A 25,069-nucleotide genomic window follows, 5' to 3' on the forward strand; every position below is an offset into this window, starting at 1 on the left:
ATAGTTGGGAGGATTTAGCAGGGCTCACTGTCAGAGCAGATCTTAATGGATGGTAAGTTCAGGGGTAAATGGTGATCACTATTCAGGGCTGTCAGATCCTTAACTTCTCTTTTAATAGCTTTATTTCAAATATGGGTATACAGTGACTGGCTAACAAACCTAAAGAAACATCCATATGATTCAAGGATTAAGTACTAGAATTCAGACTGTCTACATCAGCCTGTGGGATCACTGGCTCCCTAGCCACCATTTCGAGAAGCTCAGGAAAAATGCATACGTGTAAACCTCAAGTAAGTGTATTCTGCTAAATGGATGAACTAGAATTCCCAGAATGATGATTAACTGAAGACTGGCATTCACAGGTACTGGTATTGAACATGTGGTCCCAAGTTCGTGAGACAGTTTCAAGAGATAATACAGCCTTACTAGAGGAAATAAATTATTGGCAGTAAGTTGTAAGAGTTCACAACATTGTTCCATATGCAGTTGTCTGTCTGGATTTTGGTTTTGGTTGAAAGTGTGATTTCCAGGCTTTTGTTTCTGGCCACCTGCTGTAATAGCACCACTGCCAATACAGACTTTCTTCCTGGAACAATAAGCCAGAAAATCTCCTTTTTCAATAAGTTGCTTACAGTCATAGCATTTTTATCACAATACTAGGAAAGTCACCACTACACAGGCTGAGCTTATTAATGAGCCAATTGAGTGTGTGACCTGCACTAGTCTGTGGTTATGCTGACACTGCCATATATCTGAGAAACACCAATCCTAACTAAATATTTCTAATTATTAGAGAAGCTTTACATTTCCTCTGCTCCCTATTAATTAATTAATTAATTACTGCTTCAAAGGAGGTCAAAGAAAGGAATTTAGAATTCTTTTCAACCATAGGAGTCCTGCAAAATAAAAGTAAAGAGTCTTTTAGGCTCTTAGGCAAGCCTGGCACACACTAAATTACCTCACCAGGCCAATTGCATTCTTTCCAGTAGTTACACTTATTCTTTATTTGTTAATTTTTACATCCCAATTATAGCCCCTGTATGTTTTCTCTTAGTCCCATTCAAATGCCTCCTCTTGTTACTTCCTCTCCTTCTCTGAGAAGAAGAAGAAGGTCTCTTTGGACCACCCTACCTTGAGACATCTAATCACATTAGGTCCAAATGAGTCATCTCCCACTAAATACCGTGCAGTCCAGTTAAGGAAAAGGGATCCAACAGCAAGCACCAGAATCAAAGTCAGCTTCTCTTCAATTGACCCAGATGAAGACCAAACAGCACATCTGCCATAAATATGTAGGTGCACTAGGTTCAGCTCCTACACGTTCTTTGGTTGGTGGTTCAGCCTCTTTGAGCCACCATAGGCCAAGGTTAGTTGAATTTATAGGTCTTCTTGTGTTGTTCTTGGCCCCTCCATATTGCTCACTTCTATACACTACTCTTCCACAAGATTCTCTGAGTATCACCTGAAGTTTGGATGTAGATCTATGCATCCTTTTTCATCTGAAGCTAGATAACGCCTTTTAGGAGACAGTTATGCTAGGAAGCATAGCAGAATATTATCAATAGTCAGGGATTGTCTCTCTTACATGAGGTTTGTCATATATTGAACTTTGCTTAGCCAGTCATTGCTTGGTTGTTCCCTCAATCTCTTCTTCTCTCTTTATGTCAGCACGTCTTATAGGAAGGGAAAATTGTGCATTGAAATTTTTATGGTTAGGTTGCTCTACCTCTTCATCCACTGGAAGTCTCATTTAGTTATAGAAAGTGGCCATGCTACTAGGAGTCTCAACTAGAATCATCCCCATAACCTCCATTGAAACTTTCCTGTCCCAGGTCTCCAGATTCTCCCAGAGATGCCCCCATTGATTGCCATTCTCACTTCCAGTTCTATCCCATGCTCCATTTCCCCACACCTCATCCCCTTCCCAGTTTGCTTCTTCACATGCTGTCCCACACAGTTCTCTCTTTCTATTCTCCTCCAATGCCTATTTTGTTTCCTTGTCTGAGTGAGATTCATACATTCTTTCTTGGTACCTTGTTATTACTCAGTTTCTTTGGGTCCTTGGATTATAACATGATTATCCTGTACTCCATAGCTAATAAGCAATTAAAGGTGAGTAAGCACCATGAATGTCTTTCTGGGTTTATGTTACTTCACTCAGTATGATATTTTCTATTTCCATCCAGTCCCTGCAAATTTCATAATGTCTTTGCTTCTAATAGCTGCATACTATTCCACTGTGGAGATTGTCACATTTTCTTTATCCATTCTTAAGTTAAGTGATATGTAGGTATTTCCAGTTCCTGGCTATTACAAATAAAGCTGCTATGAACATAGTTGGGCAAGTGTCCTTGGGGTATAATGGTACATCGTTTTAAGTTTATGCCCCAAAGTGGTTTACCTGTGTGTTGGGACACTTCTTGAAGGTTCAATTCTTGAACCTCTACATTAAAGGTTTATCAGTTAGTTTAGTGTATCCCTTCAAGTCATTCTCAATTTTTTTCACCAAAGTTCTGCCTTCTTGCAACTATTGGATGCACTGCCCCATACAAGACAGCAAGGTGTGTGCACTGCCCCATATGAAACAGCAGGGTGTATATAGACCATGTACAAATTCCTTCAATTTTTAACACCTATGAATTTGACAGAATAGGGGCCCTTCTTCATTTTCATTTATTCACAATAACTTCCTACAGAAGGATTTATATAAGGTATCAATGTATCTCCAGACCCTCATGCCTAATGCACTTATTGAGTGTGTTTAGGACGCTATGTTTAATATTTCACATGTGCATCAATGGTGGAGCTGTATAATTGTGTGTCAGAATTCTGCCCCTTCAATTCAGCAAATACCTAATGTATTCCTATACTATGCAAATTTCCCAACATACAGTTGTGAACAAAGACAACCAGTCCATATGTTCCTGCCATATCATTCTAGGGTTACAGGTACTTAAGATTAGGTCACTCCAAAATGTGGATGCTACAACACTACTCAGTAGGGGAAAGAGGATAAACTCTGGGAAGTAGAGAAGGAGGTAGAGAGGAGGGGGAGGAAAAAAGTGGGGCCAGTTCAAAAAGGGAGAAGACGGGGGGGAAGTACAGAGGGTCGGGAATTTGAAAGTAGGTGTGTAGCACCTAGTTTCTGGGAGAGGGGACACTGGGTGTAGCCACTAGAAAGTCCCAGATGCCAAGGACCCAAGAGGTTCCCAGGACCCAACATGGAGAACATTAGCCAAAATTCCAAACAGAGGGGAAAGAGATCCTGTAGAGACGATATGCAGTAGCTAGGCATGGCCCACAATTAAGGGATGGAACCAACCACCCACCCTCAAAATATTAATCCAGAATTTCTCTTGTCAAAAGAAAATGCAGGGACAAAGTGTGGAGCAGAAACTGAAGGAAAGGCCATTCATAGACTGCCCCACCTAGGAATCTATCCCATCTGGTGACACCAAACCCAGACACTAGTACTGAGGCCAAGAAGTGCTTAGGAGCCTGGTATAAATGTCCCCTGAGAGGCTTGGTCAGAACGAGATCAATACAGATGAGGATGCACAGAGCCAAACATTGGAATGAAAGTGTGGACCCCAATAAGTAAGTTAGGGCAAGGACTATAGGAACTAAAGGAGTTTGTAACCTCATAGGAAGAATAACAATATCAACCAACCAGAACTCCCCAAGTTTCCAGGGCCTAAACCACAAACCAAAGAGTATACGGGGTACCCATGGCTCCACTGGATATGTAGCAGAGGATTGCCTTATATGACATCACTGGGAAGTGAGCCTTTTGGTCCTGTGGAGACGTGATGACCCAGGTTATGTGAACACTAGGCCACTGAGGCAGGAGTGGGAGGGCAGTTGGGTGAGTACCCTCATAGAGGCAGAGTTGGGGAGGAGGGGATAGGGGTTTTGTGGATGGGAAACTGAGCAGGGGGAAAAGATTTCAAATGTAAATAAATAAAATAAGCAATTAAGAAATATTGACTTCCTTTTGTCTTGAAATGTGCCACATTCTCATTATGTGTTTCTTCCTTTCTAGACTAAATTCTTGTTTCACCACTGTGCTTTAACTTAGCTTCAGAAAAACAACTGGTCAAATCCATGCTAACACATCTGAACCCATATGGCTCATTATCTGTGAAGCATTTCCCATAATGGATATTTCCTGTCCTGCTCCTGTGTTGTTAGAAACTTGGTTTCTTCTGGCATCTGTGGCCTGGCCTTGTATTCCTTATTGTCTCTTTCACTTCTGATCATGGCTAGGTTAACTCTGGGATCCATCCCTCCTCTCCTTGCCCTGTGCAAGCTTCCATTCCTGATGTCAACTATTTTCTAATATGATCAGCTGATATGTTTAACTCTTTTGACACTTATCTGTAGAATAAATATGAAAAGTGCTATCGTCTATGAGTTTCAAGCTTTTTGCAAGAACCCTCATATAAAAAATGATGTATATTAAATACAAAGTAGTTTGTAATGTAATACTAAAATATTTTTAACCTATCTTACATATTTAACATACTTTTTAAAGAATAAAACTGTCAAACATACCTTGAAGAATGGAAGAAAAATCAGTCCATTTATTAATCAATCACAGCTAATAATGTCGCACATTGCTTCTGTCTGAGGACACTGTTATGAAAATGGTTTCTAGTCTACAGTTAAAATAGAGTCTCTGTTGATCTAATGCTCAGTAAATACTGTTCAGAGCACATATTCACAAAGCCTGTATGCTGCTCCCTGATAGAGTATCTTTACTTAGGTACATTATCGAATGCTTACCTCAGTGAGCATGCTTACAATCCCTGTATGCTACCCATTAACGTAATTTTATTCCATACATTTAACAATGAACATGAAATATGAAAGGTTGAAACTATGTGACTTCCTTCTAAGTATGCCCAAGAAACAAAAGTGAAGAAAACTAGAAGTGGGTTTTGAAGAAATCAGAACATTTGAGCTTTACCAAGAAAAGTACATTATTCACTTGAATACTCCACATGATTCCTTCACTTTCATTAGAAATAAAACATACTTCATAGAGACTTTAGAATGCTTAATTTCAATCAACTTACCTAAGTGAATTTATAAGGATAAAATTATTTTCCATTTACACAAAAGGCAGACTTTAATATTAGCATGAGATTTGACATTTAGAAGAAACCTAGACTACATTACTTTTGTGTACAATGTTCCTTGCTCTACTAGGAGGACAGAATTCCCTCTATTAATTTTATTATTCATGTTTTTCCTTGACAAAAATTTTACATTTAGTTCTATATTCAATTTCTCACATTTTAGTTGAAGTTTAAGTTGGCATTAAAATTACAGTAGATTACTTCAGACAGAAAAATGTTAAATCTGTTTCATTTCTAAAAATATCTATACCTCTTTCCTAAAGAGCATACTTTTGCTTAAGTTCATTATGGCCCAATCACCACACTGTTCCTCTCCTATCTCCTTCTGTGCCATACAAGAGAAGAATGAATTTCGGCATGCTGTTTACATGGCCACTTTTTAGACAAGTTCTCCTTCATAGGTTTGTCAGTTAAGTTTGCACAGAGGGGATGTTGCTTCAGATGAATAAGGGACACAGCTGACAGACACAGCATGGGAACTAGCTAATGGGCATAGGACACAAATGAAGAGCATAGAACAGCAAGTGAAGAATAGAATTATTCTCTGATTCTGGAAAAAACTACAGAAAAGTATTAAAAGTATTAATGCCACCTCTGATAACCAGTCTTGTCAATTTTCTCCTTATCTAGAATGACTGGTTAAGGAAGCCTGTAGACAAGATCTTGAGGAATTAAACCTCTTCAAGTGTTTGAACTAAATGGCTTTTACATATTTTTCCAAAAATTTCTAACACAACAACACAACATATCATTATTTTATATTGTGATATCATTCCATCTACCAAAATATTTTTTTTTGGTTCATTTTTTTCGGAGCTGGGGACCGAACCCATGGCCTTGCACTTCCTAGGTAAGCGCTCTACCACTGAGCTAAATCCCCAGCCCCAAAATATTTTTTAAATTAATTCCTTAGAAATGTAAAAATACATTAAACTTTATAAAATGGTATTAGAGTGTTTTACTCTTTTGTATACACTAACGTGTAATTATAGTTAGTGTGATCATAGTATTATCTTTTAATTTCTGCCTCTATGTAAGTCTTATCATGTGACATACACACAGATTTTAGGAGGCTGAGTCAGAAGCCAAAGCCATGAATTTGTCAGCATTCTTTTTCTTGGTCTCTGAGAAGGAGGGTGAATGTGAGCACCTTTATCCCCAATGGATTATCGCTATAACGACTTGAAATCTCTCTCGTGGCATGCTTTACACAATGGTTAGAACTCATAGGTGTTAACTGATATGAATGCTATTATTTGATGCATGTCAAACAGTCTAAAAGGATAGCTAGGCATTTATGGACATCAGAATGAAATTATTTACCAAGAATCTGATGTTATCCAACACTTTCAAAAAATTAACTTTTGACTCTCTTTCACCACTCAGAACATTTGTTGATGGTTAGACAAGGTGAAGTGATAAAAATTTGCCTCTTGATGTAGTCAAAATAGATCTGGCAATGCTTTTCAAGTCTACTTATGTTAGAAAATAAGTCTTTACATATGTATTGCATGTTTTTGTGTAGTAAGAAAAATGTAAGCGAATCAATTTATTTTCTAATACCATATGGTTAACCCTGAAAACATAAATACAAATAACATTATAAAGAAAATGCAGGTTATATTTAGGAATGCATGTGTATGTAAATATATGAATGCAGTAATTATTAGTAAAATAGAGCCATAAATTTGATAAAGGATAAGAAGAGCTATGTGGGCTCTCTAGGGGAGGAAAATTGTCATTACAGTCATTCATTCTCCTACATTAAAGTTCAAGGGCTCTTAGGTAAAGGAGTAAACATTGTGACATTAGTCTCATACTTTTGTGTCATTGTGGCTTGTCCACCTTAGGTCTACCAATTTATCAATCAGTAATAAGATAAGTTAATCATCAGAGAATTATAAAATATATGTGTTATATGGAATGTTATATGTCTTACACCAAAAGTATAAAGAGAAATATTTAAGTCTTGCACATATTTTGTTTTAAAGAAAGATAGGAAGACTGCATGTAAATGTCTGTGAGAAAAGAGAACAATTGAGCAGGAAGGCAGAAAATGTGCTGGAGTGGGAGAATCAACTCTTGCTTCAGAGATACTTAATGATCCACACCACGTAATTCACAAATTGGGCTACTTTTAATTTCTTTTTAAAAAATCAGCTAAAAAATTCTAAGTTTTGGAAAATAAGATTATTAAAATATGGAAATACAAATATTTATGTTTAAGGATATTTTATTTACGTTCATGTTCCTGTCTGTGGCAGTGAATGCATTGTATGTGATCATGCCTAAAAAAGCATTAAAGAGGAGTCAGATAACATTAGATTCTGAGTTCTAGGTGTTTGTAAGATGTTTGGCATCGAGTGCTGGGCCCAAAACTCAGTTTCTCAGCCTGTGCTATTAACTGGTGAACAATCTCTCCAACGAGAAAGCATTGGGATTTCTGAGTGAAAACGAAACAAAATATTAGCTCTTTTGTTTTCAACAAAAATCTGTCAGATTTTGAACATATTTTGACATAAACATATTTTGATCATCTGTTTCAAATATATCTTTCAGAAGAAATAATTTTAAGTGCAAATTTATTGTGAAAGAGAAATACAGGTATTTTGGTTGATTATTAAAATATATAATTTTAAACAATAGTCTGTTTAAATGATGGATGAATAAACAGGTGTCTTAGGGTTTACTGCTGTGAACAGACAACAACCACGGCAACTCTTATAAGGACATTTATTTGGGACTGGCTTCAGTCCATTATCATCAAGGTGGGAGCATGGCAGCATCCTGCAGGCATGGTGCAGGAGGAGCTGAGAGTTTTACATCTTTATCTGAAGCATGCTAGCAGTTTATCGGCTACCAGGAAGCTAGGGTGAGGGTCTTATAGCTCACACCCACAGTGACACACCTAATGCAACAGGGCAACACCTTCTAATAGTGCCACCCCCTGGGCCAAGCATATACAAACCATCACAGTCCATTCCCTGGCCCCCATAAGCTTGTTCAAACATGAGTCTACGGGGGTCATATCTAAACATAGAATAATGTAAAACACATTTAGTCCAGCTTCAAAGGTCGCCATAGTCTATAGCAGTCTCAAAAATGTTAAAAGTCCCAAGTTCAAGGTCTCTTCTATGATTCATTTCAATCACTTAACTGTAATCCCCAAAAGAAGACAGGGAAACAGCAGGGCAAACTCCAGACTCTGCATCTCCATGTCTGATTTCAAGGCAGTCTTCAGACCTCCAACTCCTTTTTCATCTTTGTTGACTGCAACAAACTTCATTCCTTGGGCTGGTTCTACTCCCTGTTAGCATCATTCCTCAGGAGATATACTATGGCTCTGGCATCTCCAAGCAACTTCAATGATACAGCTTCTTGTTTCATTATCTGGCATCTACACATGACCTACTGGGTCCTCCAAAGGGCTGGTGTCACACCTCCAGCTCTGCCCTCTGTAGCACTCTAAGCCCAGGATAATCCACAGTACAAGCATCTCCAATACCCAGGGGTCTTCTGCTGCAGATAGGCTTTGCAAATAGCGTCTCACAGACTCATTGTGCCAAACCTTAACTCTCTTGCATGACCTCTTCAGTCCTGGGCTATCAAATGAAATTGAGGTTGCACTTTAACCAATGGAACTTCCATGGCCCCTCACGGTGCCGAGCCTCAGCTGCTTTTCATGATGCCTTCATACCTGCAAAACCAGTACCACCAGGGTCAGTCTTACATATTACCAGATATAACTGCTGCAGGAGGTACAATACTGGATATCTTTGGAACACAGATTCTTTGCACTCTCCCAAAATAGTTACCAGAAGATTTCACCTCAGTTATACTGGTCTTTTCCTATCACTACAAATTTCTTAGCTTCACCAACCATCATCAATTGTCCCAGTAATTCTTTCTATTCTGGACTCTAAAGTCAGAGCCACTTGGCCAAAGCTGCCTAGTTCTGTTGCTTGGTGGGCCTGGAACATGCCCCCCTTGTTCTATTACATTAACACCAGCTTTCTGTTTTCCAACTCCTTCAGTGCCTAAGCTTGACTGGCCTGGAACCTGCTTTGTAGACTCACTATGAATTCAAGATTTGCACCCCTGTTCCCTAAGCACTGAGATTAAAGGTGTGTATGACCTAAGCTCTTTATGGTCATTATGCCTCAAGATCTCCATGCTAAAATCCAGGTCAGAACCTAATGTCTTCAAGCCTGTAGTTCATTCCAGACATAGTCAAGTTGACCACCAGGCATAGCCATTACAATAGGTGCTTAGAAACATACAGATAAATGATAAATATGCAATAAATAGATCGACAGATGGGTTATGTATGCAAATGTTTCTGCAATGATTTTTTCTATGTAGGAAATTTTTCATTCTATCTTTGGATGTATTTGTGAGCTCATGAAGACATTTACTTCTTCTTACAAATTAATCATGTTTTCTGTGCTTTCCTAACACATTTTTTTTGGCCACAGAGGAATATAAATAATGAAACTAAAACTAAAATATGTGATTAATACCTTGCTTAAAAACATGGTTCTTAAGTTCTATCCATTTCCCTGCAAAATTCATGTCTTTGTATTTAGTAGCTGAATAATATTCCATTGTGTAGATGTACCTTGTTTTCTTTATCTGTTCCTCAGTTGAGGAACTTGTAGGTTGTTTTCAGTTTCTGACTGTTACAAGCAAAACTACTTTGAATAAAGTTGAGCAAGTTTCCCTGTGGTGTAGGGGGGCATCTTTTGGGTATATGCCCAGGAGTAGTATAGCTGGGTCTTGAAGTACAACTATTTTCTACCTCTTTGGTGCAAATATATAGCTTGGTGTTCATGTGGTTCCCCTAACAAGTGGCGTGCGGGCTGTCCGATCTCTGTTCCCTTCTATGGGATCCCCTTCCCCCGCTACTTGGACTACTGCTTGAACCTCAATGGGAGACAATGTGCCTAGACCTCCTGGGGAATTGATGCCCCAGGGTGGAGTGGTACCCAAGGTGGTGCTCTCTTCTCTGAGGAGAAGGGATACAGGTAAATCCAGGAGGAACTGCAAAGGGAGGAGGGAGGGGGGATGTGATCAGGATATAAAGTGAATAAAAAAATGAAATTATTTTAAAGGTTTAAAAAATATTTCTTTTAAATTCATGATAAGCTCTCTGATAAAATGACATTTAAATATATTTGCTATTTTAAATCTAGGACTATTACAACTTACATTAAACTCCTGTGTCTACATTAGGTATCCTGCATAAAGTAGTACCTAACTTCCTGTAAGAAAAGCTTAATTAGTGTTACTTGATTATCCAAAATATGAAATAAATTGTTTGGCCAGGCTATACTTTCTTGTTAATGCAAAAATATAGGCCACTATACTAATAAAAACAATGACTAGAAAAATAAATGCTGGTGGAAATATTGATTTAACCATCCAGATGATTACTCATAATTTTTATTTGAAATTATTTGAATTATTCATTATTTAAAATGCTATTTTGTGCGATATGTAATATTTGAAAATGCTAATTTGCATGCTGTGGTCTCACATTCCGGTCTGGTTTTATTTTAAGCACATACAAACACAAACATACAAAACCACACACACAAAAACACAACACACACACATGCATGCACACATATATTCATTCTACTTACAAAAGGAATCTTGATTTAAAGCTATTTAAATACCCATCAAGAAAGTAGAATATTATATGGTCGCTTATATCCATAAATGTCTTATAAACAGAAAGATTTAATAATTAAAAATTAAGATTGTAATATGATTTGGATAACTGTCAACTACAATTTCACAATTATATCTTATAATCTTTGATTAAATTTGCTATATTTTATATTTCCTATTTTTCAATTTGTTGAACAAAGAAATGCAATCAATAATGTTATTTATAATGTGAAGTCATAGAGTTAATGTCTTGAAAAATTGAAGTTAGATAAATATGGTAACTTACCTTTAAAAACTTATGAATGCTTTCCAGTAGTTTATATAATATTTTCCAATAATAGAAAGTCAAAATACCTACTTCTGTTAGGGAATGTATATATAGATATAATTGGTTGTGTATGTGCATATGTGTGTATGTCTGTAAATGTGTGCATGTGTGTGTATGTGTGTCTGTATGTATTTAAATTTTTAAGAGATAGTCAATATTTATACATGTTAATTTGACTACCCACTTAAGGCTGTAAAACAAAGCTCACTCTGAAGACTTTCTGACGCAAACACCTGGCAAGGTTGTTCCTTTTTAGGTGTATATTCTTAACACTTCCCTCTGAGAAAAGAGTTAGGAGAGAAATACATGATACGTGATATTATATCATGTTCTAAATGTGTGTGGTAGTGTTAGTGTAGACACCAATACTGGATTCAAGAAATGAATGGTATTAGGGACCTTGTGTCCTGATGTTCTTCAAGAAAACCACACGCAGGTCTTTCCATCAACATGTTCCATGTCTTCTTATATGAAAAGTAAAGTTTAAGAAAATGTGTTACACAAATGTTTGCAGTCAACCATCCGGCTGAACATTGGGAGCCCAATGGAGGAGTTAGGGGAAGGACTAAAGGAGCTGAAGCGGTTTGCAACCCCATAGGAAGAAAAACAATATCAACCAACCAGACCCCACAGAGCTCCCAGGGACTAAATCACCAACTAAAGTATACACATGGAGGGACTCATGACTGCAGCTCAATATGTAGCAGGGGATAGCCTTATCTGGCATCATTGAGAGGGGCAACTCTTGGTCCTGTGGAGGCTTGATACCCCAGTGTAGGGAAATGCTATGGTGGTGAGGTAGGAGTGGGTGTGTGGATGGGGGAGCACCCTCAAAGTAGCAGGGATGAGGGGTTGTTGAATAGGGGGTTTAAGGAGAGGAAACTTTAAAGGGGGATAACATTTTAAATGTAAATAAATAAAATAGACAATAATTTTTTCAAAAAAGAATAAGTGTTATAGGGGAAGGAAAGAGTAAATAAATTATTAGTGTTTGATATGTATGCTAAGCTTTCCTATTTTCAGGAAATGAACCATAGCTCTTATGTCTTTCTTTTCAGTGTATTTTACTTCAGCACCTAAATAATAATCTGATATCAGTTCTACAGGGTTTTGCAATGTTTTAAGACAGGTTTCATGTGTAAATGTTGTGTTAGGTAAAATGCCTTTGTTTAAAAAGTCTAATTGGTACTCAATACAACTCATTCACATCACCTGTTAGAGCCAAAGGTTTGTTGTAGATTGTCTTTTCAAAGCCCTGTTTGGGTCCCATCAAAAGACAAAATATGTACAAACATGTGAACAGACACTTAAATCATATGGCTTAAAGTAAATGACTCATTTCAGAATGAACTTTTAGAAATTGATATCTCATTTTCTAACACATTGGTAAAGAAGCATAATGTCCAACATGATAGCATCATATTTAATATACAAATTATTATATATTTAAGAATATTCTCCCACATTAAACTGAGTCATTCGTACAATAATTAAAATCAGGAAACACATAATATTGCTCAAATATTTATACAAACTAGAAATCTCAAAAATATAATTCATATTTCAGAAATGATTGCATGGGTCAAAAATTATAGTTTGCTCTATCTAATCACTCACATTAATAAAATACTAGTATTTACTCAATAAATATATAATGACATATTTAAGACATGTGCCATTTATATGTTAATTAAATTTGCTCACTGCCTCTCTCATATGCTCAGCAGTGGATAGTTATTCAATGTAGACAGAAAATGAATGACAAGTGTTACAGAAGCCAGGACAGAGTGTATTAGTATAATTCATGTCAACACAAAAGATCACTGATAAAGAACTCCAGATCATGTAGGTCATTCTTCTGTGATCTTCAACAGGGAGACTTCTCAGCTAGAAAGAGTAATACCAGCCTGTCACAATTACTGGATGTGACAGCATCATGCTTTCTTTGTTAGAACATTAGCTCACACATAGAATAACATGGCTTATAACTTCATCCTTCATGGAAGGCCTAGGGACTGTATACAAGTTAAACAAAATCATCACAACTGATGAGTTAACATGGTTATATTTATCTATCCACTTGTGTATATGAAAATACTTCGTATATTAAATTTGTGTATGTACATAGTCTCTATAACTGTGCATAAAATCTGTTTCATATTTAAACGTGTAATGTGACACCCTTTTAATGCATACACAGTCTTTTTGCAATTACAAATAAGTTAAGAACAAAAGATAAGTGGCTGTATATCTAGTTAGCTTTATAGTCATTCATTAGTTTTTTTTACTTAACTTGAATCAGTGTATTTTAATATTTTTAATTAGTCAAATATTTATAGTGAAGAAACAAGCTAGTTAAAACTGCCTACCTGTTTTCATGAGGAATTGTTAGAATAATAAAATAATGAATAAAGTCTTTAACAATTATTAATGAAATAATGTATGCTCAAAGGGAAATTACCTTTAGATTACAGGCTTTCAATAGTGTCAAAAACCGCATGACATTGTGATTCCTCTTAGGTGCAATACAGAAGCCACAATCTTTTGTTATTTGGGACAAGGACATTCCAGTGAAGGCCAGGACTCTTGCTCTTACTGTGACACTTGACCCATGTCAAATATGTGTCCCATATCTGGTTCTGAATCCTTATTTAAAGAATACATGCAGTTCTCGTACTAAAAATATAAACTTAGAAACCATCAGAGGTCAAATGAGATATGCATTACAAAAACCTCTGTCTGACAGAACACTTGTATTTCATCATATATTTTAAGAAATGTGACTTGGTTAATTTTTTTATGTTCATAACGACCTGATTGTGATAGTTGAACACACATATGTCTCCATAACCTTCCCTAGTCACTGTGCAGGCCTGTAAGGATGCACAGGAGCCCCTAAGCCTACCCTTTTATCCCATACCCAATGCTTGACAAACCATTGGAGCGCTAAATCTCACATTATCTGTTTCTTCACCTCCACTCCCTGCTCCTCTACTTCCCACTGCCTTTGTAAAGTCTGCAAGTCCTCAGGGGTTTACACCCTTCACTTCCCCTCCCTGCTTTCTCTATTCCTAGTCACTCTATGAGGCCTGCAAGTGACTGGGGATTTCTACCATTCCTCTGCACCACCGGCTCCTCCACTTCTCAGTGCCAATGTAAATTCTTCAAGGGCCTGAAGATCTGCACCCTTCACCTCCACCCTCTGCTTCCATAGTCCCTTGCCTAACAGACAGCTCAGAATTTTGTGATCCTTTGTCCGTCTTCCTTAGATTCTATATGTAAGTGAAGTCATGAATCATGTTGTTTTGAATGTCTGACTTATTTTATGAGTATAATGCCCTCAAGATTCATCCATACAGTGGATTTGAATATAAGAAAACAATAACAAACTGCGAGTTTAACCAATTTATTCATAACTTATTTACACGTTGTCTTTAGTACTTCTTATGCTCATAGGTAGGCTTATTCTGTTGCTGACTATATGAGACTCAGGATTCATGATTGAACACTTTCTTGACAGGCATTCAGTCTACAATACAGATAGCAGAAAAATGGGATTTGAAATCAATCAGTATGCACTAGAAATATCTGTGCTTAACTATTATTTTACAAACAAACAACTGTTAAGTGTGAACTGTGAGATTCCCTGCCATCATTCTAGAGGGCATGATAGAAATTTCTTAGGTAATGCTTCAATGTTTTAAGAAAAGTTTCTTGTCATTTCAGAAACTTGCGTATGCCTGAATTCTATGTGATACTATTGGGTATACTACTATAAAGGTTATGAAACCCTATTTGGAATTGGGGAACAAAAAATGCAAAAAGTCAGAAACAATTAAGTTCACAATAGAACTTAAAAATCTGTCTAATCTGGGAGTGAGCCCTCAGAAATGTCTGAGTATATCTGATTTACCGACACACACACAAAAAAATTCATTCTCATAACTCTTACTATGTATTAGCCACTATACTATAAATTCTAAAAAACAACAAGTACATAAACCTGTCTGCAGGATGCTCTTCCTGCAACAATATCCCAAAGTACCATTTCTCATCGGCACTTGAAAGTTGTGAAGATCCATCCATGCTAAGTGAGTGCCCTGTATTTAGGGAAGTATACTGTAGTGAATATAGTGGCATCGTTAGATGGAAGAATACAGTTTTCAAGAAATGTTGCCAGAGTTCCTGAAACTTTTTGTGTTATTGTTTAATAGACACATTCACTTTTTTCTAGGAGCAATTTTTGATGAATCTGCTAAAAAAGATGATGAAGTATTCCGCACAGCAGTTGGTGACCTCAACCAGAATGAGGAAATCTTACAGACTGAGAAAATCACGTTTTCAGTGACATTTGTGGATGGCAACAACCCTTTTCAAGCTGTTCAAGAAGGTAAGCCCACCAGTGGACTACTGTTTGTTTTGATTATACTATTATTCAGTAAAATGGTAATGAAAATAGACCCATGGACAGCAATTCAATATAGGCATCACTCTGTACCATCGCAGCTAATTAGATATTACTTCTACAGAGAGTTCTTACCATGCAAGTTTTTATTCTCTATTCATGTTCTGAAGGCCTGTCATATGAAAAAGTATTCTTTGGATTGAAATACAATGTGAAAGAGAACACGTAATTTACAGTCAAGATCTCTATGGCATTGTTGTTGGAAGTGTAACTTGCTTGTAAAATATAACTTTCTACCAGATATTTGCTTAGGATTTCTCTGCAATTCCTGCTGACTTGAGTGTTGTTACAAGTTGCAATGGCATTTCAGGTGTGCAGATACATTGCTTCAAGGAAAACCTTTAGACACTACCCACAAATTAGTGGGGTTGTACTGTGTTTCTAGTGTCCAAACTCTGGCTCTATTTATCCGCACAAGTTTTCAGACATTAAAGCAGAATCTTTTCTTTGCCATTCTCATGAGAGTGAATTAAAGTTCTCATTGACAAAAGTAATCTGCAATAGTATTTCTCAGATTAGTGGAATTCTCTGTTTGAGTCTGATAATCAAATTAAGTGCTAATACCCTTCTTTGCTAAAGCACTCCTTGTTGGGGAATCATTTCTTTATGTTTGCTAAGAATCTAGATTTATTTTTGCATTTCCTACATAGTTAAATGATGAAACATAATTCCTGCCATGATGATATTAAGAAATGGAAGATTTGAAAGTTGCTGAAGGCATGGTGATGAGACTTTATACATAGGATTAGTTCTTTAAAGAGGTAAACGGGATGCTTCTCACTTTGTCCTCAAAGGACACAAAAGGAGACAGTTTCCGTGGAACAAAAACTAATATACAGCAGGCATGTAGTCTGCTAGCCCTCTGAACTTCGTCTTCTAGCATTCAGAACTGTGAGCAGTGACTTTCCAGTCTTTGTGAGTTACCAATTGAAAGTTGTTTTGTTATAACCTTTTCACAGGCTAAAACATTGATCTGTTTTATATTTTATTGTGGCTACACTTTTAGGATAATAAAGGTCAGAGTAATCTAGTCAAGCATCTTGTTTTTGTGAAACATTAAGTCAGATTTGGAAGAAGAAACAACAAAATCATATTGGAAATAGAAATTAGTTTGACAGGAAACAGTGTTAAGAGACTGATATTGGAAGGATGAGAAAAAAGCCCCACATGTTTGGAACATGGACTACTTTTATCTACTACTATAACTTTTTGATGTGTGTATTATTTTATAAATTACTCATATGCAAATATTTACTTCTGTTCATAGATGGGAAATGACATGAGTGTTCTAAAATGTTCTTTATTGTTGATTGCTGATTGGATAGTATAAGTAACAGTGATTAAGAATCAACTATTTTCAAAGAAAACTAAAAAGTATGTTTAATGATATAATAGTTTTTTATTTTAGTATCTACAAATTAATGCAAGGCCAAAAATAAAAAAAAGGCATCTAAATATTTTTGCATTAAAGTTGTAGTTTCACCGTGAATAATTTCTATGTTGAAAAATCACTTATCAAAGCATTTATAACAAGTCCATTTAATATTGAATCGATAAAGGAGTTGAAAAATACTTTAAAATTTGAGGAAGATATTCGAAGGCTTATAGAATGTATATTCTCCCAGAGTCATGTTCTCATTGAACCCTTCAGGACTTATTTCATCACCTGTGATCATGACTAGAGCACGAAACAAAGATGTCTGATCCACATATCTTCCAAGACTTCTCGCCAAACCAACCTAACAAAATGCACTGGAGTTTTAAGTGTCTACCTTGCTTGAAAAAGTAGTTGAGGGTAAACGAAAGCAATAAAGCAGATGGGAGCAATACTTTTCTTTTAGACTGTGCTTTGTGCATCCATCCTTCTCTTAGCTCAGTTCTAGAAACAAAAATATTTCTCAACAGAATTGTAAGACTTGAAAGAAGTTGTTACACTGAAAGCAAATTGGGAGAGGTAATAAGTTGTCCAGATGGAATTCCCTAGATATCTTACAAGGATGAAGGAGCTTGACAGATTGTCTGATACTAACAAGATGTTCTGGACCAGTTATTTTGATGGTCTGCTCTGAGTGCTGAACCCGAAACAACTTACAGCTTTAGAGAAGCTTGTTGCCACTCTTTTGTATCTAAAAAGATATGGATTTATTTTACAAGTACAAATAATTATTTCAAGACATAGTATAAAAAATATCATTTAAAAATACCCCACAGAAACTATGCAGGACAAATGAAAAGATGAATCAGTTAGGAAGTATCATTCCGTAAATGGTAACAAAAAGTTTAGGAGAAAAACTATGTCAATAAAAAAGATCCCATTGTGTGTGTGTGTGTGTGTGTGTGTGTGTGTGTGTGTGTGTGTGTGTGTGTTAGAGAGAGAGAGAGACCACCTCTTCTTAGCTATACTATTAAAATCTATTTAAAACGAGTTTAATTTTACCAATTTGTAATGAGGTATGAAAAATTCAATGGTATTATTTTTATTATTTACAAATCATTTCTAAAGATTTTACACAATTTACTGTAAATTTACACCTTTACATTCCTGAGAATACAGCATCATTAAGAAAGTAGAAATTTGGTAAACAATGGATGATAAGAGAGACCTAACAGACTAACTTGTCACTCAAAAGACAAATGAGTTCTGATAGTGACCTGTACCTTATTTTAAAATTCCATTCGCATAACAACACGAGGAGCAGATTTAGGACTAGGATGTCAAAATATTTATCCTACTATGCATAGAAAGAAGCATTCAGTTCCTCAGGGTCACCAAAAGATATTTTGAAGGGCCAGTTTTTCACATGTGATTTGTTTCATTGCTAATAGTTAATAATGAAAAACTCTGTATCACTGAATTCGAGTTAATGTGGAGATCATACTCGATGACTGACATTGTTCTCAAGCATTGCTATAGGAGCTCAGGGTTAATATTTTATTGTAAAGTTAACTTCTAAAAATTTGTATCTGTTATTTTTTTCTTATAAAGGAATTGATTTAATTGGGGCTAGCTTACAGTTTGCAAGACTTTTGTCTATGATCCCCACAGTGGAAAGCATAACAGAGCGCAGGCAGATATGGTGGCGGAGAGGAGCTGAGGACTCTACATCCTGACTTGTAGGCAACAGGGAGAGACCACATATCACTTACAAAACAGGGTTAACTCTATATTATTTGATAATCATTGATCGTTTTGATTGTATTTCTCATATTATAACTATAACCTTAGTTATATGAATCTGAGTGAGCAAAAGAGAAACATTAGATTCTAACAAAAGTAGTTTAGAATTTTCTTTCAGTAAATCATTTCCTTATTTCTGAGTATATGTTATAAATTATTACTTTTATATAATAACTTACTCAGTAGTAACCAAGTTTTTCAAACTTTAACGGAGGATTTTTCCATGCTTTATTTTTTGTTAGTTTTTAATATTTTGTGTTATATTTTGATAACTAAGAAAAAGGATTTTTCTGCTTCCATATGGCATATAGCAGGACAAAAAAACCGCATATATTTCTAAAGCAGCCAGTTAACTGTGTGTGAGTGGAAATTTAAATCAATTAAAATGTTCAAAATGTGATTTAAGCTACTATGATTTCAGGACATAAATTAATTCTTATTTTCTATTTTTTTTTTTTTGGAGCTGGGGACCAAACCCAGGGCCTTGCGCTTGCTAGGCAAGCGCTCTACCACTGAGCCAAATCCCCAACCTAAATTAATTCTTATAATTATTTTATAATACAAGCATATATCAGCAATGAAGAAACAGGAACTTAAGATCATTGGAAGTTTTAGTTACTGCATTAAATCCAACAGTAAAAACAGATACACACAAATACACACTCAAACACTTGTGCATATATAAGATTTCAGAAATACTGTAGAGAATTAAAAGGTTGAAAATGTTTGTGTTTGTTTTGTTTTTACATGAATGTTTTATACCCAGAGCAGAGTATAATGGGGAGACTTCTGGTCTGAATGATAAAACACACTGTGTAAATCACTCATTCTTTCAGGCTTGGAATACCTTATCAGTTAAAAAAGAAAAGTTGAACAAATGCATAGTTTATTATAAAGGCAGTCTGACCCTATGATTTTTTGGCTTCTTAACATATTTAATGTGTTCAATTTATTCTTAGAGAAGGCTTTCCGTTTCTGCAATTGCTTCTAGTTTTCCTGTGATTGATTTTTAAATAAATCATGCCGCCTCATCACCTGAGTCATCCCAGTACGAAGAGCATGTCATCATAACCATTTTCAAGGAATGGTCTGTTGTTAGGTAGATTTGAACAAAAGGTTGATGGCTACATTTCCTGTTTCCTCTCCCACCAGAGATTGTTGCTCCTGTGTATCAAATCACAGACATATTAGTAATTTCATTTCTCTATGGACAAAATACCTATCCAATGCAACCTAATTTATGAAAGACGCATGGTAATTTTAGACAGATTTCAGCTCATCATGGAGGGGAGGGAAAGGCATCAGGAACAACTATTTTCCAGGTAATGGCAGATTGTGCTGAAGTAGCTACAAGGCATCAGATCACAGCTGGGCCATAGAGGTGGGACCTTAATATATAGAGGTCCATATAAAGTGCCTACTTCCTTCGGTTTGTGTCACCTGAATGATAACATCAATAGGATACAAAGTCAGGAAGTAAGTATTTGAGAATAATCTGTTCATTATTCTACACAAAACCATAGCAACATAAAAATACCTACTATGAAAAACACTGATTACTGAATCAGTAATAGCTATTCATATTAATTCTTCACTGAGAATGATATACTTCTGCTCACAACAGGTAAGGATTTATTAGAAAATGTACTATTAGGAGTATCTCACTAGAAACTGCCTATAAAATCCTGATCTATATGTATCTTTTTATGTGAGATTTCTGGAAGGATTAATCATTGTTCACTGATATTTAATAGCAAAATTCAACTAAAAGCATTTCATATAATTACTCTTATCTAAATGGTACCAAAAAATACTTCAAAGTGTAGTGAGAATAAGGACATGGTCATACTCTAGTCACAAAAGACTATTGAAGAAATTGTCAAATTACCATGAACTATTGAAAAACACAATTAGCTGTAGTGTTATTATAAACAATATTAAGTTCATGGGAGTATTTAGGGAGTCTATATATTATGCATATATCTAAGCATATAGGTTACACACATATCTATGTTTCCATGGTTTACCAGGTTATATTTCATTGTCCTATTAAGTAAGAAAATTAGATCAGTATAAAGTTGGATATTAATAATACTGATCTCAACTTTTAATTCTAAACCTATCCTAGGTTATCAACATAATAGCTATTTTGATGACCACCGCCATTGATACATTGTCTGTTGTTTACATTTGCCTCCCAGGTGGCTCTGAATCCACATAGTTGTCATGGTACTTTTTCAGGTGGACACTCCAGCTGGATTCTTATTGCTGTGATGGTAAAGATAAAGGAGCAATGTTTCCTTCCCCCTAACTTTCATGTTTAGTTCTCCTAGTTAGCACAGGAAGATGAAAATTAGATTTGTAGGCTAATTTATTTGACAAATAATAGTAATGTCGCAACATGTATACTTATGGTCTGGTAGATTTAAAATACCTAGTTACCATTTCTGGGAAGCACAGAAAGCCCATGGAGACCAAATTATAGCTTTCTGATGATTTGTGTGGGCTTAATACAATCAGGGAAGTAAATAAGGCACTGAGTCATAGCTAAATGGGATTCAGTTGTGGAGCGTCAGAGTGTAGAAGAATTATGTACACGAAGGTCAAATAGAGAATGAATTCAAGGAAATCTTTCTGCTTGCAGAGACGGCTCATCGCTGGTATTTGAGGTTGTTTCTGCCAGGATTGTTTAAAAGGTTATCTGCCTGGACTTTGCACATTTTCATTCTCACTTTTCAAGGGGGAATATTAACTCTTAACCATCTTCACTGGTTTCTTTGCATTCTCAGTACTAATCATTCTTAATAACACATGATATCATGGTATTTTCTAGGAAAAAATCTCATCTCATTTTAAAATATATACTTGTTTTTGGGAGGATTGGATAGACTTTGTTAAACTATAATTTCAAGTATAAATAACTTCAAATATATATTATCCATTAAAAATATATTCCAGAATGAAAATGAAGTATTTTTGTTCACAATGTGTGTGTGTGTGTATGTGTGTGTGTGTGTGTGTGTGTGTGTGTGTGTGTGTATCTGTGTCTGTGCCTGTGTCTGTCTGTGTTTTAGGTACAGAAGAATTCACATCAGTGTGACTATTTTGCAAATAAAGCAAAAATACCAAACAGAGACTTTTTAAAGTTTTTTATTGATTCCAAGAAGATTCTGCATTTTTATTTTATATTACTCATTAATTATATATATTACTATTATTTTGATAAGAGACATAAATAATAAAACTGAACAAGAAAACTTTTATTTCCGCTCATGGGTTCTAGATGTTTTGCTTCATTTATAGCCTTCTTGTTTACAGACCTGACAAAGGTAGACTCCAGAGTAGAAACATCAGGATAAAAATACATTGAGATTAAGATTGATAGGTAATATACTCATAGAACTTTTCGTATGCCTACCAGAAATGTGTCTTTCCATATTAGGCCCCAGTTCCTAAGATTTTAGGATCCTATTATTCCCATGACATTAAAAATCCAATAACTAATCTGATAATGACAGACAAGCTTATATGACTGGTTACTTTCTCCATACCTCATTACTAAAAATTACTGAGCTAGGGAACTAGTATTCAACACATGAGTTTTTTGGAAAACACTTTGCTATCATAATCTATAATGGAATATTTGTTATGTAAAATAAAACAACTTGTAGTGATCCCCTGTGGATGTCCCTGGGTAGAGCAGTGTGGTATACAACAGGGGCTTCCCCTTCTCTGAGGTAAAAAAAAGGGGGGGAAATGAGGGGAGAGAATTGTGAGGTTAGAACTGGGAGAAAAGGAGGGGGGCATGATGGAGATGTAAAATGAATATGTAAATTAGCGAATGAAAAATTATCAGTCTAAACTTTTCAAGGCAGAATGTAAAGCTGTATTTGATTACTTCAAATGAAAAATTAGAAGACTTTTGTCAAGCCAACATCTACTCATTCACTCAAAATTCAGTAAAGACTCCATCTCCATAGAAAGTGGCTAGATTTTTAGTTTATTTCACCATTCTTGAAAATATTTAAAGCTTAAATATTGGGGAAAATGCATTTTATGGAAAATATGGGATTCCTAAAATGTTTAATTTTTCATTGTCCCTTGTGTTATAATAGACTTTTTAATGGAATGATTACAAAAACCATGAAAGTGTATAGACATGAATCAAACATATTTTATGTAAACATCTAAGAACTTTATAGCCACCTAAGAGAATTATACAAAAGAACTATAAAAGTTAGAATTTTGTTTTATGCTAGCAACAAACCAGTGAACTGAGAATGGGCCCCCCATTGGAGGAATTAGAGAAAGGAATGCAAGAGCTGAAGGAGTTTGCAACCCCGTAAGAACAGCAATGCCAACCAACCAGAATTCCCAGGGATTAAACCACTACCCAAAGACTATATACATGGACTGACCCTGGGCTCCAACTGCACAGGTAGCAGAGGATGGCCTTGTTGGGCACCAATGGAAAGAGAAGTCCTTGGTCCTGCCAAGCTTGGACCTCCAGTGCAAGAGAATGTTAGGGGGAGGCGGTAAGGGGGGTGCATAGGGAGGGGAACACCTTTATAGAAGAAGAGGAGGGGGAGGGAATAGGAGGCTTATGGACAGAAAACCAGGAAAGGGAATAACATTTGAAATGTAAATACAGAAATATTCAATAACAATTTTTGTTTTAATTTAAAATAGTGAGATAATGAAACCAAGTGGGCAATAACAAGTGAAATGTGTGTGTGTGTGTGTGTGTGTGTGTGTGTGTGTATGTGTGTGTATGGTTGATAAAAAGTGTACTTTTTCTTTTTTATTTGATATTCTATGTATTTACATTCCCCTTCCTAGTTTCTGCTCTGGAAAACCCCATTTCATCCCACTCCCCCTGTTTCTAGGAGGGTGCTCCCCCACCTACCTGCCCACTCCCATCTCTGGCATTCACCTACACTGGGAAATCCAGACTTCACAGGACCAAGGTCTTCTTCTTCTGTTGATACCAGACAATGCCATCATCTGCTACATATGAAGCTGAAGCCATGGGTCCCTCCACATCTACTCTTCGTTTGGTGTTTTAATTCCTGGAAACTCTGGGGGTTCTGGTTGGATGATATTGTTGTTTTCCCTATGTGGTTGCAAATTTGTTCAGCTCCTTCTGTCCCTTCTCTAACTCCTCCATTGAGGTCCTCTTGTCCAGTCAAATGGTTAGCTGCAACCATCCTCATCTGTGTCAATACGGCTTTGGCAGAGCCTCTCAGGAGACACCCATATCTGGCTTTTGTCAGCAAGCACTTCTTGGCATCCACAATAGTTTCTAGGTTTGTGTCTGTATATGTTATGGATCCCCAGAGCAGTCTCTGGATAGCCTTTCCTTTAGTCTCTGCTCCACATTTTGTCCCTGTATTTCCTTTAGACAGGAGCCATTCTGGGTTAATAATTTGGAGATGAGTGTGTGGCCCCATCAACCAACCGGGGCCTTGCCTAACCTCTGGATATGGTTCTCCCTCCCCTTTGTTAGGCATTTCAGCTAATCTCATTCCTGTTGGGTCCTGAAAGCTTCTTGGTTCCTGGCATCCGGGATTTGCTGGAGGCTATCCTCCATTCCCTATCCCCCATTGCCCCACACCTCTATTAAAATTCCTGACCCTCTGCATATCATATGCATCTCCTCCTATAACTGATTCTGCGTGTTTCCCTTCCCCTTCCTCTCTTCCTCCCAAGTCCCTCCCACCCTCTACCTCTTGTGAGTATTTTGTTCCCCCGACTAAAAGGGCTGAAGCATTCACACTTTAGTCTTCCTTCCTGAGCTTCATAGGGTCTGTGAGTTGTACCATGGGTATTCCGAGCTGTTTTCCTAGTATCCACTTATCAGTGAGTACATATTATGTGTGTTCTTTTGAGACTGGGTTACCTCACTCAGGAGTTTTTCTAGTTCCATCCATTTGCCGAAGAACTTCATGAAATCATTGTTTTTGATAGCTGAGTAGTACTCCACTGTGTAGATGTACCAGATTTTCTGTGTCCACTCCTCTGTTGAACAACATCTGGGTTCTTTCAACTTCTTGCTAGTATAAATAAGGGTGCTTTGAACACAGTGGAGCATGTGCCCTTGTTATATGCTGGAACATCTTTTGGGTGTATGCCCAGAATTGGTATATCTGGGTCCTCAGGAAGTACTATGACCAGTTTTCCAAGAAAGTGCCAGATTGATTTCCAAGTCTGATACCAGCTTGAAATCCCTTGAACAACAGAGGAGTGTCACTGTCTCCATATCCTTCACAGCTTCTGCTCTCACC

At 36.5% G+C, this 25,069-nt stretch overlaps 1 protein-coding gene across 3 annotated transcripts in view; it reads left to right on the plus strand.

Annotated features, from left to right (window-relative positions):
• Grid2 (glutamate ionotropic receptor delta type subunit 2) overlaps window positions 1–25,069 on the plus strand; it is a 1,477,190-nt gene that overhangs the window by 272,394 nt on the left and 1,179,727 nt on the right. For all 3 annotated transcript variants that reach the window (NM_024379.2, XM_017592903.3, XM_039108399.2), the window contains exon 2: window positions 15,377–15,532. In NM_024379.2, coding sequence (NP_077355.2) covers window positions 15,377–15,532 — 156 coding nt within the window. The remainder of the gene's footprint in view (window positions 1–15,376; window positions 15,533–25,069) is intronic.

This window comes from Rattus norvegicus, chromosome 4, assembly GCF_036323735.1.
Source record: "Rattus norvegicus strain BN/NHsdMcwi chromosome 4, GRCr8, whole genome shotgun sequence".
Lineage (NCBI taxonomy): Eukaryota > Metazoa > Chordata > Mammalia > Rodentia > Muridae > Rattus > Rattus norvegicus.